Source organism: Cinclus cinclus, chromosome 18, assembly GCF_963662255.1.
Source record: "Cinclus cinclus chromosome 18, bCinCin1.1, whole genome shotgun sequence".
In the NCBI taxonomy this organism is placed as follows: Eukaryota; Metazoa; Chordata; class Aves; order Passeriformes; family Cinclidae; genus Cinclus; species Cinclus cinclus.
In genome coordinates, this window is record NC_085063.1 from 14,665,581 (window position 1) to 14,681,674 (window position 16,094).

At 46.4% G+C, this 16,094-nt stretch overlaps 2 protein-coding genes across 3 annotated transcripts; one reads left to right on the top strand and one right to left on the bottom strand.

Annotated features, from left to right (window-relative positions):
- Nucleotides 1-1,789: 1,789 nt before the first annotated feature.
- MOCS3 (molybdenum cofactor synthesis 3) lies at nucleotides 1,790-3,707 on the bottom strand. 2 transcript variants are annotated; one of them, XM_062505149.1, is made up of 2 exons: nucleotides 3,600-3,707; nucleotides 1,790-3,377 (listed from the first exon to the last, which is right to left on the bottom strand). In XM_062505149.1, the coding sequence occupies exons 1-2, from the start codon at nucleotides 3,705-3,707 to the stop codon at nucleotides 2,103-2,105; spliced, it is 1,383 nt and encodes a 460-aa protein (XP_062361133.1). In that variant the 3' UTR covers nucleotides 1,790-2,102. The 2 variants fall into 2 exon arrangements, with proteins under 2 accessions (XP_062361133.1, XP_062361132.1); XM_062505148.1 differs by having other exon boundaries at nucleotides 1,790-3,707.
- A 49-nt stretch (nucleotides 3,708-3,756) lies between these two features.
- DPM1 (dolichyl-phosphate mannosyltransferase subunit 1, catalytic) lies at nucleotides 3,757-9,578 on the top strand. Its single transcript, XM_062505141.1, has 9 exons — nucleotides 3,757-3,863; nucleotides 4,241-4,340; nucleotides 4,998-5,031; nucleotides 5,451-5,527; nucleotides 5,637-5,662; nucleotides 5,969-6,064; nucleotides 6,570-6,638; nucleotides 6,928-7,042; nucleotides 9,123-9,578. The coding sequence occupies exons 1-9, from the start codon at nucleotides 3,757-3,759 to the stop codon at nucleotides 9,225-9,227; spliced, it is 729 nt and encodes a 242-aa protein (XP_062361125.1). The 3' UTR covers nucleotides 9,228-9,578.
- Nucleotides 9,579-16,094: the final 6,516 nt, after the last annotated feature.

Sequence of the window (16,094 nt, forward strand, 5' to 3'; positions counted from 1 at the left end):
TTATGCTTGGAGTATTTTAAGGATCTAATGCAAAGTTTTGTTTTTATTAGAAAATGCAACCCTGTGACATGGAGGGCGAAGGCCAAGATCTTGTCCTGACCTCATCCCTGCTGATAACACAGCCCAGGCACGCTCAAAGCTCCTTGGCCAAAGCAGCTTCTCTTCATTCACAATGTCAACACGCTCCAGCATTTCAGCAGTGCTTTGGCATCAATACAAATCATAAAGTTTTAGTGCTTCTCCTAGAATTTCTAAGTAAATGAAGAGCAAAACCACTAAATGTTTGGAATTCAAGCATTAAAGCAAGTCACAACAAAAGATAAGCCTGCAACAATAAGAATGGTTTGGGCTTAGTTATGATTTTAAGATCCTTGATTGTTCAGCCTATCTTCAAAGAGTCCAGCACTGCCAAGGACTGCATTTACAGAACACACAGGCAGAACAATCTTGGAACAAGAGAAAACACTTCACACACATTTTCTACACACTCAGATTTAGAATCGAAGAGTTTTTCCTTTCTCCCCAAATCCTTGAGTTCACCTTGCTTGGAATGACTGGAAGGAATCCCTTTGTCAGGTGAGAGGGTTGTGTGACACAGCACCCACTGTGGGTGTTCCAGAATTACTGCTGCCTTCTACATTTCAGTCTCTTCTTGACATCACAGCCAAGAAGAGAAATCACAGTGAAGACAGAAAAATTTAAAGCCAGGTCAGGCATTTCAAACAAGTCCCCTTGGTTTCTAATTGCCAGGAGAGGAAACCCCAGAACCCAGACACTGTGACTGAGCTGTGCCTCCACAACCCAGTGACTCTTGGGCACACACCCCCAACGCTGAAGTTTACTTTAAGTCCTGGCCTTTCATGCTTACATTGTCCTCTGAACTGCAAGATCTGACTCTGTTTACAAACTCACTGTTCCTTCACGAGACTGCCATTGCTAGAATCGTGGCATGTTATAATACAGCAGGGAGTGTGGCTGCTCTCAAATTTATTTTACCAAAATACACCTTTTCAACTACTAATTATAATGGCATTATTCTTTTTTTTCCCCGGTGCAATGTGAAGATTAGTCATGACAGGTGTTTCTTTCCTCCTCAGGAAGTAAAGAAATCCATACCTTAATTAATATAAGGAGATAATTACCATGCTGAGGTGATGAGGCCTCAGGCAGCTCTGTTGAGAAGCTATTTATTTCTCTTTTTTTTCATTCAGTTAAGTACAGACACACCCCAGATGTGCAGAGCTCTTCATGCCAGCCAGTAGATCCAACTGGGGAGGTGCAAGTGCCACAGCAACAGGGAGAAAACTCAGGAAACGGGTCTTTGTCCTTGCGGGAGGAAGGAAAAATATCAATTTTTTCCTCTCTCACCTCCTCATTATCTCTCAGTCTCCGAAATCTTCTAAGCACTAATGAAAGCATTTTCTGTCTGTTTTACAAACCTTCCAGGGTCAAACTTCTGTCTCATTAACAGTTAACCTCACTTTCTCTATTTAAGCTGGGAAATGCACCACTTTGCCATCCCATAAACGAGGATGGATGGCTCTGGAAGTTCTTAACACCTGGAGCTGTTCTAGTCCAGAAATACACACGGCTTCTAGAGAGAACTGAAAGGTGTTCACCACCATGGTCTCGTTAGTGCTGTCCTGGCAATTCCCTGGGACAGATTAATAGTGCTACAGACCAGCCAGAGATTACCAGTAATTCTTTTTTATTCATTTCATGCACTGTTTCAATTTGTTAAGCAGTTTAGAGACTGAGTAGAAATACGATTCCTGTGTTCTGCCATTTTCCAGGTAACAATTGCTAATTAGGATATTTTCAATCATCACGTGCACAAGTCAGTAGTTATGCCAAGTTTTTACTATTAAATCATAAGCAAGGAACACATTTCTTTTCACTTTCATGGATAGATTTACATTTTTATAAAAATAATCAGACAGCTAGAAAAATACACATTTTTCTCGGGGAAAAAAAAAGTAACATAAAAAAGCAGGATGGTATTTCTGCCTGTTTTTTTCCATGTGATATAGCCATTACAGAGAGTAGATGGAACCCTACATAACTTACTCTGAAAATGTGTGTTTTTTTCACCACTTAATATTCTAGTACTGAGGAAACGTTGAGTCAATTTTAGTGGCCCAAGCCATGAGCCCCCCTTTAATATCCTTAGCTAACACAGAACCAAAATCTTTGGCAGGTAACTCCTGCAGAATTTTTACAGCCTTCTGGGAATCATTTCCTAACTTGCAAACAACATACACGGGGAGAGAGCTTTGGTCATCGCATCTCCGCTTTTCTTCGCAAATTCTTTTCTGTAAAAGCTGCAGAGATTCCTCATCCTTCTCTTCCAGTTTCCTCAGCGGGATGTGCACAGCGTGCTGCAGGCGGCAGATGTCCACCTCCACCTGCGGCCGCACGTCCAGCAGCACGTGCGGGACCCGCTCATCCAGCAGCTCCTTGTACTGCTGCACCGAGATCCTGTCCCCGCTGGGCAGCAGCCGCAGGCTCCTGCACTTGTCCGTGGCGGAGGAGCCGCAGAACGCCTCGTAATCCTGCAGGCAGGTGACGCTGGGGTTATCCCCGCACACGGCACAGTCCGCCTTCTTCGGCCGCAGCTTGATGTTGCGGAACCTCCCCTCGAGGGCATCGAACATCAGCATGTACCGGTTGAAGGAGGAGCCCATTCCCGAGGCGATCTTCAGCACTTCCAGCGCCTGCATGCAGCCGATGATGCCGGTGACGACGCCCAGCACGCCGCCGTCCGCACAGTTGGTGACGGCGTCGGGCGGGGGCGGCTCGGGGAACAGGCAGCGGTAGCAGGGTCCGCCGCCGTAGTTGTACACCGCGAGCTGTCCCTCGAGGCGCAGGGCGCTGCCGGACACCAGCGGCTTGCCGGCCAGCACGCAGGCATCGCTGACCAGGTAGCGGGTGGGGACGTTGTCGGAGCAGTCGGCCACGATGTCGTACTGGCGCACGAGGCGCAGCGCGGAGCGCGGCCGCAGCGCCCCGCGGTACGGCACGTACTGCACGGCCGAGTTCAGCCTCCGCAGCGCCGCGGCCGCCGAGCGCGCCTTGGGCCGCCCGCGCCGCGCCTCGCCGTGCAGCACCTGCCGCTGCAGGTTGCTCGTCTCCACCACGTCGTGATCCACCAGCCCCAGGCGGCCCACGCCGGCCGCCGCCAGGTACTGCGCCAGCGGGCAGCCCAGCCCGCCGCAGCCCACCACGAGCACGGAGCTCCGCGCCAGGCGCAGCTGCCCCCGCACGCCCAGCTCGGGCAGCACCAGCTGCCGGCTGTACCGCAGGATCTCGGCCGCGCTCAGCGCCGCCCGCGCCGGCAGCGGCGGCAGCTCCGCGGGGAAGCCGAGGGCTCCTTCCTCCTCGTCGTCATCGTCCCCGTCTTCATCCTCCTCGTCGGCATCCCCCGAATCCCCCCGCGCCAGCTCGGCCGCCGGCCGCTCCCGCAGCCCGCGCGCTCCGTCCTCATCCTCGGCATCCCCCGCGTCCCCCCGCGCCGGCTCGGCCGCCGAGTGCTGCCGCAGCCCGCAGGCTCCTTCCGCCTGCTCCTGCTCTCCGTCCTCCTCCTCCTCCTCCTGCTCGGCCGTGTCCCCCCGCGCCAGCTCGGCCGCCAGCCGCTCCCGCAGCCCCCGCAGCTCTCGCTCCCGCCGGCGGATCTCGGCCCGCAGCCGCGCTGCCGCCGCGCCCGCCATGGCCGCTGCCCCGGGCCGGCCCCGCCGCTTCCGCCGCGTCACTGCCGCCATGGCGGCGCGGGGCCCCGGCCGCGTCTCCGTGCTGCTGCCCACCTACAACGAGCGCGACAACCTGCCCCTCGTCGTGTGGCTGCTGGCGCGCACCTTCACCGACAGGTAGCGGGGGGACAGCGCGGAGCCCGCTCCGGCACGGAGCCGCAGGGTGGCCGGGGATCGGAGAGGGACAGACGCTGCCGGTGCGGGGTTTGGACGGGGCTGGGCAGGGCCGGCTGTGTGTGTAGGGCCGGGAAGGACCCGGGCGGAAAGTGGCACCGTCCGTGGGCGGAGAGGTGTCCGCAGCCCGCGGCGAGGCACAGAACCACCGAGGTTGGAAAAGACCTCCAAGGAACGTCCAGCCTGCTCTGTGCCCATCCCCACCTTGTCCCCAGCCCCGAGTGCCGCCTCCAGCCCTTCCTGGGACACCTCCAGGGACGGGGATCCAAACTTTCCTGGGCAGCCCCTGCCTGTTCACTGGGAAGTCATTCTCGTTTCAGTGGCATCGATTTTGAAATTATCATCATAGATGATGGGAGCCCGGATGGGACGCAGGAAGTTGCTCAGCAACTGGAAAAAATATATGGATCAGATAAAATAGTGAGTTGTGTATTCAGTCATTTTTTGTTAGTTTTTGTTGGATTTTGTTGTTTGGTTTTTTTCTTTTGTATTGGAAAAGGATTATAAGTGCTTGAGAACTGGGATGGATTCCCTGGATCCTGCACTTTCTTCACGTCCCTGAACAAGTTGTGTGCACCGCTCTAGACACGTGTAAGGTTATGATAGTTCATGATGCAGTATTCTGACCAAATATGCAAAATCGTGAATCATGTGCACGATGTTGTCAATCCTTGGTGCATTGCTGTGTGCTCCTGAGCAATGACTGGGGTTTGGGTAAGATTTAATTTCATTTTAATTGACTGCAGGAGTAAGGAAATCAGAAAGATGAAAGCTGGGCTGGGCTTATGATTTATTTTTAATCCGTCTCATTGCATTCCTCAAGAACAGGAGTTTTTGATTTATTATTTTTATCTTCGTAACATATTACAGCATAACCCTCAGTTATATACAAGATGCTGTCATTTACTTGGTGGCAGTCAGATACTTTTCTAATCTGTTACTGTGTAAATGCCAACTTTTTTAAAGTATTTCTGGATTTAGTTGCATTTATGAAGATTGTTTTAAGAATAGGAAGTTTTAGAGTCTTCAAAAAAACTGTATGTCAAGTAATTTTTGTGTTGTCTATATCTTCTGTAGCTTCTGAGACCCCGAGCAAGGAAGTTGGGCCTGGGTAAGTGCTTATTAACTCTGATTAGTAAAAACAAATAAAAGAATCTGCTGGACACTTTGACTGATCCAGTGTATAAAGGTCCAGAAAAAAATTGCAGTAAAGCCCAAAAGCGGAAACTCATTTTCATCAAGTTGTTTGTAAACCAACAAGCTTAAGAGATGCACATAAAAATCCCAGTGTGCTTTTATAAAATATTTCCCAGACCCTCAGACCTGATCCTCCCTCCTGCCCTGCACCCACTTGAGCACAGACTGGGGCTGTGAATTTTTTGGTGATCATTTGGAGCCCTGTGTCCTGTGGCTCCTGAGTGCACGTGGTGCTTTGTAAATGACATTTCAAGTAGTGACCCGTCCTCAAGTGAAGCTTCTCTGGCATTTGTGCGTTTAAAGAGTGAGGGCAGTTATTTCTGTTTCCGTCAGGCACTGCTTATATTCATGGGATGAAGTATGCCACTGGGAATTTCATCGTTATTATGGATGCTGACCTCTCCCACCATGTAAGGCTGCATTTGATGCACTGTGCCTAGTCTGTTATGATTCAGGTTTCAGTGGTTGCTGTTGTTTTACCCCTGCCCTGTTTTCTGATCTGTTTTCCTTTCATTTCAGCCGAAATTCATCCCAGAGTTTATCAGGTAGGCACTGTTTATAGTATGAAAGTTCATCTTTATAAATTATTTATGAGGCAGTCTATGAAATTCTATGCCGTAGTGGGTAAAAGATAATTATAAGATTCCCTGAAGTAGCTGTTTATAAGAGAACAATTAACAGGTGTTTGAATAATGCTCACAGCCACCCTAACGATTGCTTTCTTCTCTTCTTATCTGTTCAGAAGTCTGTAAAATACAGATTTTTTTTACTGAAAGAGTGATTGTTCTTACTTTAAAATTTGTACTTTGAAACATTCCTCCAGTTTTTCTGATAAAACCAATTGTTTATAGAAAGCAGAAAGAAGGCAATTTTGATATTGTATCTGGAACAAGATATAAAGGAAATGGAGGAGTCTATGGCTGGGATTTGAAAAGAAAGTTAATCAGGTTAGTACTTTTCAGCTCTTCACACAGAAATTTGTTATTTGTCAGTAATAATTCCAAGTACTCCATCCTGTAAGCTGAACTCTTCAGTGCCCAGAACTGCTGTACCTGCTGGGCACTGCACAATCACACTAAATCCCAGAAGCACCCACCACTGGCCAATTCTTTGGTTAAAATCCACCAAGAAGGACTGGAATGTCACGGGGGGCTTGGAAAATGGATTGGAACATTGGCCTCAGGTTGGCACAGATATCCAGTTCCATCATCCAGGGAACAAGCTGAGACTCAGAGCTGGCAGCTGGGAGGGACACCTCAGCCTGCACGGCTGGAACGCTCCTGTCCCTGCCAGGGAACAGGCAGGAGTTAATGCTGATTTAGTTATCCTGCAAGGAATCTGGAGGTGGTATCACAGGGACTGGATTTGGATTGTTCCTGGTTTTTAATGGCTGGAGTAAGTGCCCATCTTTTTTGTACTAAACAACTCTGACACTGGTGTTTTCTTTCACAGTCGTGGAGCCAATTTTCTGACTCAGGTCTTGCTGAGACCAGGGGCATCAGATCTAACAGGGAGTTTCAGGTAGGCATCTGGTTTGCAATTCCTAAAGTTTATTGGAAATTAAGAAACTGCTGGATAAGGAAGTGGAGTAAGAACAGACCTTCTTTACTGTGGACTGTGAAATCTGTTTGGAAAGGGTGGAAGAAACAGTGGATTAGATTGCAAGAACTGCTGCTGCCATGACCTCGTTAGAGAGTTTTATAAATAGTAATGAGCTGAGTGATTGCAGTTCAGGTTCCTACACACTGTCTGGATTTCTAAATTCCAGAAACTGGGCTTCAGCTTGTATTTCCTTTGGAATTGTTTACAGGTTGTACAGAAAAGAAGTCTTAGAGAAACTGATGGAGAAGTGTGTTTCTAAAGGCTACGTGTTCCAGATGGAGATGATTGTCCGGGCCAGGCAGTTGGGATTCACCATTGGAGAGGTATGGGGCAAGCTGGGAGAAGTGCACCGTGCTTCCCTTCCAAGGGACACACAGGCTGCTGACTTCTGGCTGCCTCCAAGAAGCAGCCGAGATTTTCAAATTAATACAAAGAAATTACGTGTGTAGAGTTCTATTTTTCCAGCTTTGTCAGGTGAATGCCAGACCTGAACTTGCAGTTATTTATTCCCTTGGCTTCTCAGATCCTTCCCCTCTTCCTGTTGCCATTCCTTCAGCAGCACACAATTTTACAAGGTTCTTCAAAGGAAGGAAAGAAGTCAAAATGCACCACAAAGCTGCTTCCTATTGTACAGACATCTCTACTCAAGTCTTTACAAATAATTTGATTTTCTCCAGCAGCCTGATTCTATTTCAGATTTGTTCTCTGTCAGTTATTGCCTTGTTATTTTCCAACTTTTCAGCTCTCACAGCTTTCTGCTTCTAAACTCTTTGTGCTGTCTACAATCAATGAAAAAACTCCATGTAATTGTTAGATTCTGTATCTCCAGCAGTCTGCTGCCTTTTTTATTTCATTGAATTGCTCGTGCTGGTCTCTTTAAAGATGCTTCACTGAGAATCTCTCTGCAGGAGAATCTCGGAGCCAGTTCTTCATCCTCGTTTTCAGGACTATGAATTGTCAGAGAATTCTGGTGCTTGTACTTCTCTTTCTAAACTTCACGTGTGGCATTTCTCCCTGGACACAGGGTAGAGCATTTCCTCACAACAAAGCAGCTCTTTTCTTCCACCTTTTTTGTTTGTGGAGCAGCATCCCAGGGAAAAATATTTCTTCAGCAAAGTTGAGAATTGAGATTGAGCCGTGCCAGTTTAAAGGAATAAATGGCTGATGAGAACTGCCACAGGCTGTACCTGAAGAATTGCATGCGCTTCTCTCCCATTCTGCTGTACTTCACCAGGTGTGCAGTGTCCAGCACATGGAACAGAGCCTTGGAAAATGCTGCCTGTGAGACCAGTGATAGAAGCTCTAGTGCAAGGCAAGCAGAAGTCTAGGAACAACTCAGTGTTTGATTCCTGTGCTGAAGGGTAACACTGACTATTCTTCATCCTGGTCAGGAAATGCCACTTGGGCCATCCTGCCCTGGCTCTATTCTCAGTGATTTCTGCCCATTTCCTGTAGATCAGCTGTGTGGAGTTGCCAGGATTGTCACTGGGATCATGAATGTGACGCTGCTAAGATAGCAGAGTCTGTTGAGTCTCTCTGCCTGCCTTTCTGGGCATCTTCTTCCCATCTTCTTATCCTGGGCTCTTCTGTCCTGGCCCGACCTGCTGGAATTGTGAGAGACCCTCTGGCACACGTGCAGGGGGCTGGGGATTTGTGTTTCCTCTTGCCAGATGATTTCTGGTTGACACTGCCAGCAAAACACCAAGCCAGTGGTTTACTGCCTTTTGAAATTGCAATTCTTTATTTTAGTTCCTGAAGTATTTCAGTTTTGCAGACAAAGGTGATGGAAATTGTTGAATATTCTGACGTGGGGTTGGCAGAATGTCCTGTCACGTGTCCCCTGTGTGTGCTCAGAGGAGTGAAAGCAGAACGTTCCCAACATCTCACGAGTAGTGAGTTCATCTGGACAGTGTCACTTTGTGAAGGAGGCCAAAATTAATGTGTTAAATGCCTGTAAATCCTGCAAATAATCTATAAAATGGCCAAAGACTGATAAAAGCAGGTCTTGTACAACAGGCACTGTCACGTTCTGAAGTCATCTCCTAGGCAGGGTGAGATTGAGCTATTCTTGGGGACAGGTTTGTGCTTCCTGAGGCACTGAGTTTGGCTGGCAAGGAAATGCTGGAGGCTTTGTGAGCTGTTAGTTTGCTGTGCCTGGGTGGATCATCCAGCCATGAGTAATGTCTTTGGATCAGCTTTAAAGGTGATAAACGAATCATTCCCTGCTCCCCAGCTCTGGGGCACCATTAAAGGCCCTGGTGAGAACTGGCACACAGGAACCAGCCTGGTACTTCCTCCTCCTCGTGCCTGAACAAGCTCCAGCTCAAAGGCCCTTCTTTTGTTCCCAGAACTTCTCATGGTTTTGGTTTTGAACCTCACAAACAATTTTTTTTGTTTCAACAGGTTCCCATCTCGTTCGTGGACCGTGTGTACGGAGAATCCAAACTGGGAGGCAATGAAATTGTTTCCTTCCTAAAGGGGCTCTTGACCTTGTTTGCTACAACCTGAGAGCTCAGCCTAAAGTAATTTTTCTAGACAAACATTTTCTGATGTCTGTGTAGATTTAATCATATAGTAGCAAAAGCTTGATGATTTGTGTGGTGGCCAGAAGACCTGCTATGACCTAACAATTAAACAACCATCAACAATAAATCAAACGTTCTGCTGCCCAGAATGCTCCTTCCAACAGAAATGGACTGTATGTTAAACTAAAAATTAATAAAGGCTAATGCTTTTCTATTTTTGTAAAAATAATTGTCTTAATGAAGAACACAAAGCTAAATGATCTTTTGCATTTGGAAATGAATCATTATTCAGCAGAAGCTAAGGATAATTTTGAAATAAAGATAAGCAAGGACTCCAAAACCCCTGGAATGTGTCCTGTCTTTGTCCTGTGGTTTGTAGATACTAATTTAAATAGATGCTAATTAGTGTCCTTTCTTTTCCTCAGCACATGTGCACACTGTCATGAAGCAGCTCCAAAGAACTGCTCATGGCTGGGGCAGTTCAAGAGGAAATCAGAGTTCAGTGGTTTGTGCCTAGACTAGAAACAAGGAATATTCTTTGGATAGGAAAGGGAACCATATGTGTGGAATAATTTTGTATTCTGTGGGTTTGTCCAGAAGCAGATGAGTCCCTTCCCTTCTTTAGAAACTCAACATATTTAGAGTCTGTGAAATGGGACCTCACCAGGTTTAGGGGAACAGAAGACCCCGTTCACCTCAGGGAAGATATTGCAGATTTTTTCCTTACATCAAGTACCAGTTTGCAAAGTAAACTCTGTATTTAGTAAAGTCTGGATAAAGATCCAGATCCTGAGGAAGGAAGTACATACAGAGCAATGCAAGTTTTTGTTTCATGGCCTGATAGAGCCAGAACTCAGAAATGATGAAGCTCTTGCAATCAAATGTGCATTTGGGAGGAGGATGAGATTATTCTGATAATGGTTTTATCTATCTATATTAAAAAGAGGTTCTTTTTTTTTTTGTGCATACCTGTGGAGTTTGTGGACACCTGGATCAGAAAATTAATGGTGTGACAGGAGAAGCAACAAGTATCTTTAAAATGCTGCCTATTTGGCTCATGTTTGTCTGCATTCCTTTAGCACACTAGATGCAGTTGTTAATGTTAGAAAAAAACTTAGAAAGTCTATAGATAAATGATATATTTGTATTTCAGAGTCATTACATTGATAAAAAGAATTGGATAAAACTTGCAATAAAGGTTATTTTCTACTGGAGTGCTTTAGAGCTAGTCCTCTGTTCTCCAGTGGGGTCACACAGATTCTGATTGTTTCTCCTTTGCTGACTCCAAAGCAAATGCTACAGACAGAATTTGCCTTAAAATAATAAAAGATGTAGCTGCAGGTTTTTAATCCACATGTAACTGGATCCCAGTGACTGAACTGTACATTTTGTGACATTTGCCTGTACTTTTTCAGAAAATTACATGTGATTTCATTTGCTGCAGACTAATCAGAGCAATAATATACACAGAGATACATCTCTGGATTTAAGAGCCAGTGAAATCTGCAGTAAATAGGTTTTATCTATTTATGTCTCATTTGGGGGTTTCATAGCAAAAAGCATTCTTTTAAGTTAAAAATAGTTACAAAGTTTGTAATAACCAAATAATGAGGGTTTAGATGTTTATTTAAATTGACATAATGCTGATCATTTGCTGGAATGCAGATTAAGCCTCATGAAGTTCATCTTTTTCCTCATTTTTATCTAGGGATATATAACTGAAGTCCAGTGCATGAATTTTTCATCATATGACTGCTGTGAGTTAGGGTTCAGCTTTTAGAAGGTCCATGGCTACTTTTTAATTATGAAGATTACCTGGTAAAATTCCTTCATTTATTGATGAGATCATGATTGGAGGAAGGTGCTTTCACATATCAATTAGGGCCGTAACAGAGGAGTGTTTTGTGTGCTGCAGTGTGTGAAAGTTTGAAATGTGACAGGGCAACAGGTTTTAGGTGAACAGGTGAAATTTCTCACTATGCACAAAGGTGATGGATTTATCAGGAAAAAAAGTGCTATAAAGGAACAAATGCGAGAGCCCCATGGCATCAGGACGTGAGCAGACACCACAGTAATGCTTGGAAGAAGGAAAACTGCTCCCAGGAAGCCCCTGTGAATCCGTGGATCCCAGGGACAGGGGAAGCATTAGGAACAGCCAGCCTTTCGTGCCTTGGTGGATATACAGACACACACATTTCACCGCACACCCTGGGAACCATTTGGCTGCTCCTAGCAAAAGAAAGTCTTGTGATCTTGCTGTTCTCAAAATGTTAGTAACAGACTATAGTGGAACAGCACTTCTATAATCTTTGGAGATCAGGTGCTTGGAACTCCATATAATATCTTAAATATTCATGTATTAGGCATTTATATAGTGGCATTTTAATTCTCAGTTCCTTAATACCATTGCAATACTCTCCTTGCCTTTTTTTGGCCACCGCAAAACACTGACTTGACATTTACTGAGAATTTTTCATTTTATGTCCTTGGCTTTACAGTTCCACATAAATCAGCTTTTCTTAATTACATCCATATTCATTTCCTATGAAGGCACAAATACTCTGCTAATGCACTTTCTCTATTATACTTTCTTAGGAATCTGTGTCTGCAAGCACTCAATCATCTGGCAGGAGCAGGAGCTTTAATTGCTTCCTGGCTCCCTCAGTTCAGAGCGGGGCTGGAGCTGTTGAATGCAGGGGGAGAAGGTAACTCACCCTTGGCACAAGTGACCTCCCAGTCCCTGAGCAGATTTAGGGTGTCAGGCACAAGGCCCAGCAGTTCAGTCCCTCTGAGCCAGGAGGATGCTGAAGATGGGACAACCACTCAGACCCCAAGGCCTGGCTTGTTTATGTTCTGGAATGTGAATCTAGAGTCAGTCCCAGATCCCTAGCTGCTCTCTTTGCTGAGGATTTGCCTGCTCTGAGGTTCAGGGGGGTCAGCTTCACTTTTGCTTTGGATTTTTGACAAAACCTGAGACTTGAACCTCAGCCAGCAATAAAGACGAACCTCATTGCCAATATAAACACTACAATCAAACAGATTTTCCAGTGGACTGTGTAGAAATCCAACTGCAAGGCTCCACAACCTTCTGCATATCAACAGTAAAAAATAATGATGACTAATCAATAATATTTATTTGAGCGTCTATCAGGATCCCAAGTCCAAGGCTGGATTGAAATCTTGGCAGAAATGAATTCAGTGACAGATTGCCTGCTGAGCTCAGTGTAGGGATGACTTCAGTGACAGATTTCAGTAGCTGCCATTCCAGAGCTGAGGCAAATGCTAATCCCAGGACTAGCAGGAACAGGGGGTGTGCAAACAGGGGACAGGACTGCTTACCAAACTCTCCCGTGGTTTAGAACATTTATTTAGAACATTTATTACCTCCCCTGTGCCATGCTGCAGGAGACACGGGCAAAGAAAGGAATTAGTGCCAAGCACAGCAACTCTGAGCATCATTTCCTCCTCTCTTCCTGCCATATCTTGCCCTCTCTCTCCAGGCACTGTGGCAATTAAAAACTTTCTTATAGACTGGTTGATATTGTTCAGGGGGAAATATATTGGAACTGGAGAGAGAAAACCAAATTATACCTTTTAATCCAAAACTGGATCTGAAAACTCAGCCATTGAGAGGGATTTCAACAAAGCAGAGAGTATAAAATGGGAAGTTATCCCTGCAAGGTGGTGGCACCAACTGTTCAACAAAAACTGGCACCAATGCTGGCAGGTGATGAAGTGTCTGATCAGTGCAGGAGCTGGGTGGCTTAAGATCATTGAGACCAGTGGTCTTAATGCTGATTAACTTACTTGTATTTATTATATAATTAATTATGCTGTGTGTGAAACCATCAATAGTTGTCTCGATTATTTTGCATTTGAATAAAACCCAAGCATGACACTGCTCCTGAACTAGTACAAGGATGAATCTGGGCACAGTTTTGACCTGAAGCAGCAGCACAACACCTGTGCAATTAACCTATTCAGTTTGGGAGTGCTAATTGTCTCCCCTCTGGTGTGAAGTGTTTAATCTCTTACAATGCAGTGATTTTACTGATTTTTTTTTCAGTGGCTGTATTGTGAGAAACAAAACCCACTTCTGTAACAGAAAAAGTAGATTAAGACTATTAGCATCAACTTCTGCTTCATTTTGCTAACTCTGTACACATGAGAGAAAAATTATGTCAAGACTCCTTTCCTCCTTCTTCCTCACTGCTTGACTTTTAGATTTATCATCAATCTTTTCACACAAACTTTGTAAATTCTCATCTTTCTTCCCCAGCTCTCTGCTGACAGCTGTCTCACTGCGTAAGGCACCACGAGAACCCTCCTGAGCTGAATGAGGACCAGATCTTGTCCATCATTCAGGACTGCTTTCACACCCACTCTCATCCTTGCCCCCATTTTCTCAGCCCTGTCATTGCAGATTTTACCCTGAGGCAGGCAGTGGCTCCCTTCTGCTCCAGCTTCTGCTGCCACAGCACCTTTCCCTCCTGTTCCCTACCCTAAAGACCTCTGCCTGCACCACCCCTCTTGTGCACTGAGTGTTTCTGCCTCCTGACACTCCTCTTTCTATCTGGCTCAAATTTCATCCCCTCCCATGGCAAATTCCAGTTTCTGTACTCTTCTCAAACAGTTTTCCATACTGTAATTATGGACTGAGTACCACCATCATGGCTGGGAATGTTCCCAGCTGGGAACTCCTTGGTATTTCTGCTCCTGGGGAACTCTGTGCACCTCTACCTCCATCCCAACCTTACCTTACCTTATCTTGTAAGTATATACAGCAAGATACAAACTTACTCAGATACTGTGACTTGCTCCCAGAATTCAGGACAGGGAATGATACCCAACAGCCTGTTCAGTTCTCCTGTCTGGATTCCAAGTCTCTGTGTTTCAGCTGTTGTGTCCTTTGCACAGCTCTTGGTGTTGTGCTCATTCCCTCAAGTATCTATCAAGTATCATTTCTATCTCCAGCTGCATTATCAGGTCCCACTACACTCAATTCCTCCAACCTTCAGACACTTCTGCTTACTCAAATCCAGCCCTTAGAGTAGGTCTGTGGGTTGTTCTTCTGGAGCTGTTGTATTTTTTGTATAAAGTGGTCACTGGTAAGGCACAAATAAAATAGTGTTGAAATTGGAAGGTGCTCAGGTTTGGGACTGTGTATTTTAGGCAGGAGCAGACTGGCTCAAGAAGCCATGAAGTTGAGAGTTTCAGAACATGGTCTGACTTAGCAACGTTTCAAAATATTTCCCAACATGCTTCAGTGATTGTGCCATCAGAGAAAAAAAATATCTGCTCTTGGAAGGCAAAATGATGTTGTTATAGGAAAACCAAACCAGTTCTCTCTTCTTTCCTTCCTTGAGACAGATTCCACACGTGTCTCAGAGAACTCTCAAAGCACCTCAGTTCTAGAGGCTCTTTAATGCCAAAGCACCAGCTTTGGTTTCAAAGTTTTGTACATTTTCTGGTTTTATAATCGACATTTCCATGGGGAAAAAAAAGATTCCTGACTTACAAACAATGATGTGAAGATGCCATGGAAGCACCCAGTGAAACCCAGCTATGACTTGCAGTGACAAGCAGGGCATTTCTATGTCCCACTGAGCCAGAAAGGCTCAAAGCAGCCTCAGAGATGCAGTAAAAATGTCACTAAATTCTTCACAAACACTATTCCAGTGAACTGCGATAAACAGCACGTACAGATTGTCAGGACACCAGCCACTTGAAAATGCATGAGATCCTTGAGTTACATGAAGTCTAAAGAATTGGTGACAACTCTTCTCTGCGTCTATACTTCAGGCAAGGAATCAAGTGGACTTTCCTTTCTAGCATTGTGAGGCTGAACTCGAGTGTGTCACCGAGCCAGAAAGGGTGTGAATGCTGAGGATGGAGGGAATTACACTTTACTTCATCCTCCAAGTGCCTGTGTCTTTCTGAAGTCACAAAAGCCATCCACCCCTTTCCCTCCTAGAGGGCTTTTTTACTGCGGTATAGAATTAATCCTCATTTATTGAAGAGATCTTGAGCAGTGGCATGATCCACAAGGAAGAATCACATGTGGGGTCTTGTCCTGATCCAATGCTCCTGCTGCAAAGTGGAACAGCCTGTGTCTTTACACAGGTGTGTGTGAACACGCGTGCCATGGCTCACCAGAAAGATCACAGTCCCATCTCTGGGTGCTGGCTTGTTTGCAGGGTGTTTACCCAAAATGGGAAGGCACATGGGAGGGATTCTTGGGGCTATCTTGTGCAGGGCCAGGAGCTGGACTCGATGGTTCTGGTGGCTGCCTTCCAGCTCAGAATATTCAGTGGCTCTGTGATGAATTCAGATTTTAGAGCGTGGCAGTGAATAACTTGCACAGCTCCCGTGTCACCTCATAGAACTCCCTGACCAGTGCCACTGTCCCAGCCCATGGCAAGCTCAGCAAAGGGTGTCCCAGCGAGGCTCCCACACGGCCATCACCTCACACCACGTCCCCTTCCCACCTGGGCCTGGGCCCTGCCAGCCCCGGCCAAGCTGCGCTGGGCACAGCCCCAGAGCCAGGCAGGGACTCAGCGGCTCAGCTGCTGCCACCTCCCCTGCTCCAGCCGGGCCACCCCACAGCACAGGGCACAGGACGGCGTCCGGACTGTTCTGGAATGAGACTCCACAGCCTCTCCGGGCTCCGTTCAGAGCTGGGCACTGCCCAGAGAAGTTGAGCCTCCTGTGCAGGCGAATTCCTGGGCTCAGTCCCTGCCCGTGGCTCTGGTGCCATCGCCGGGCGCCGGAGCAGAGCCCGGGCCCTGCTCCGCCCCTCTCTGCACACAGGGACACCCGGGGCTCAGGGTCCCTCTCAGCTGCGGCTCCT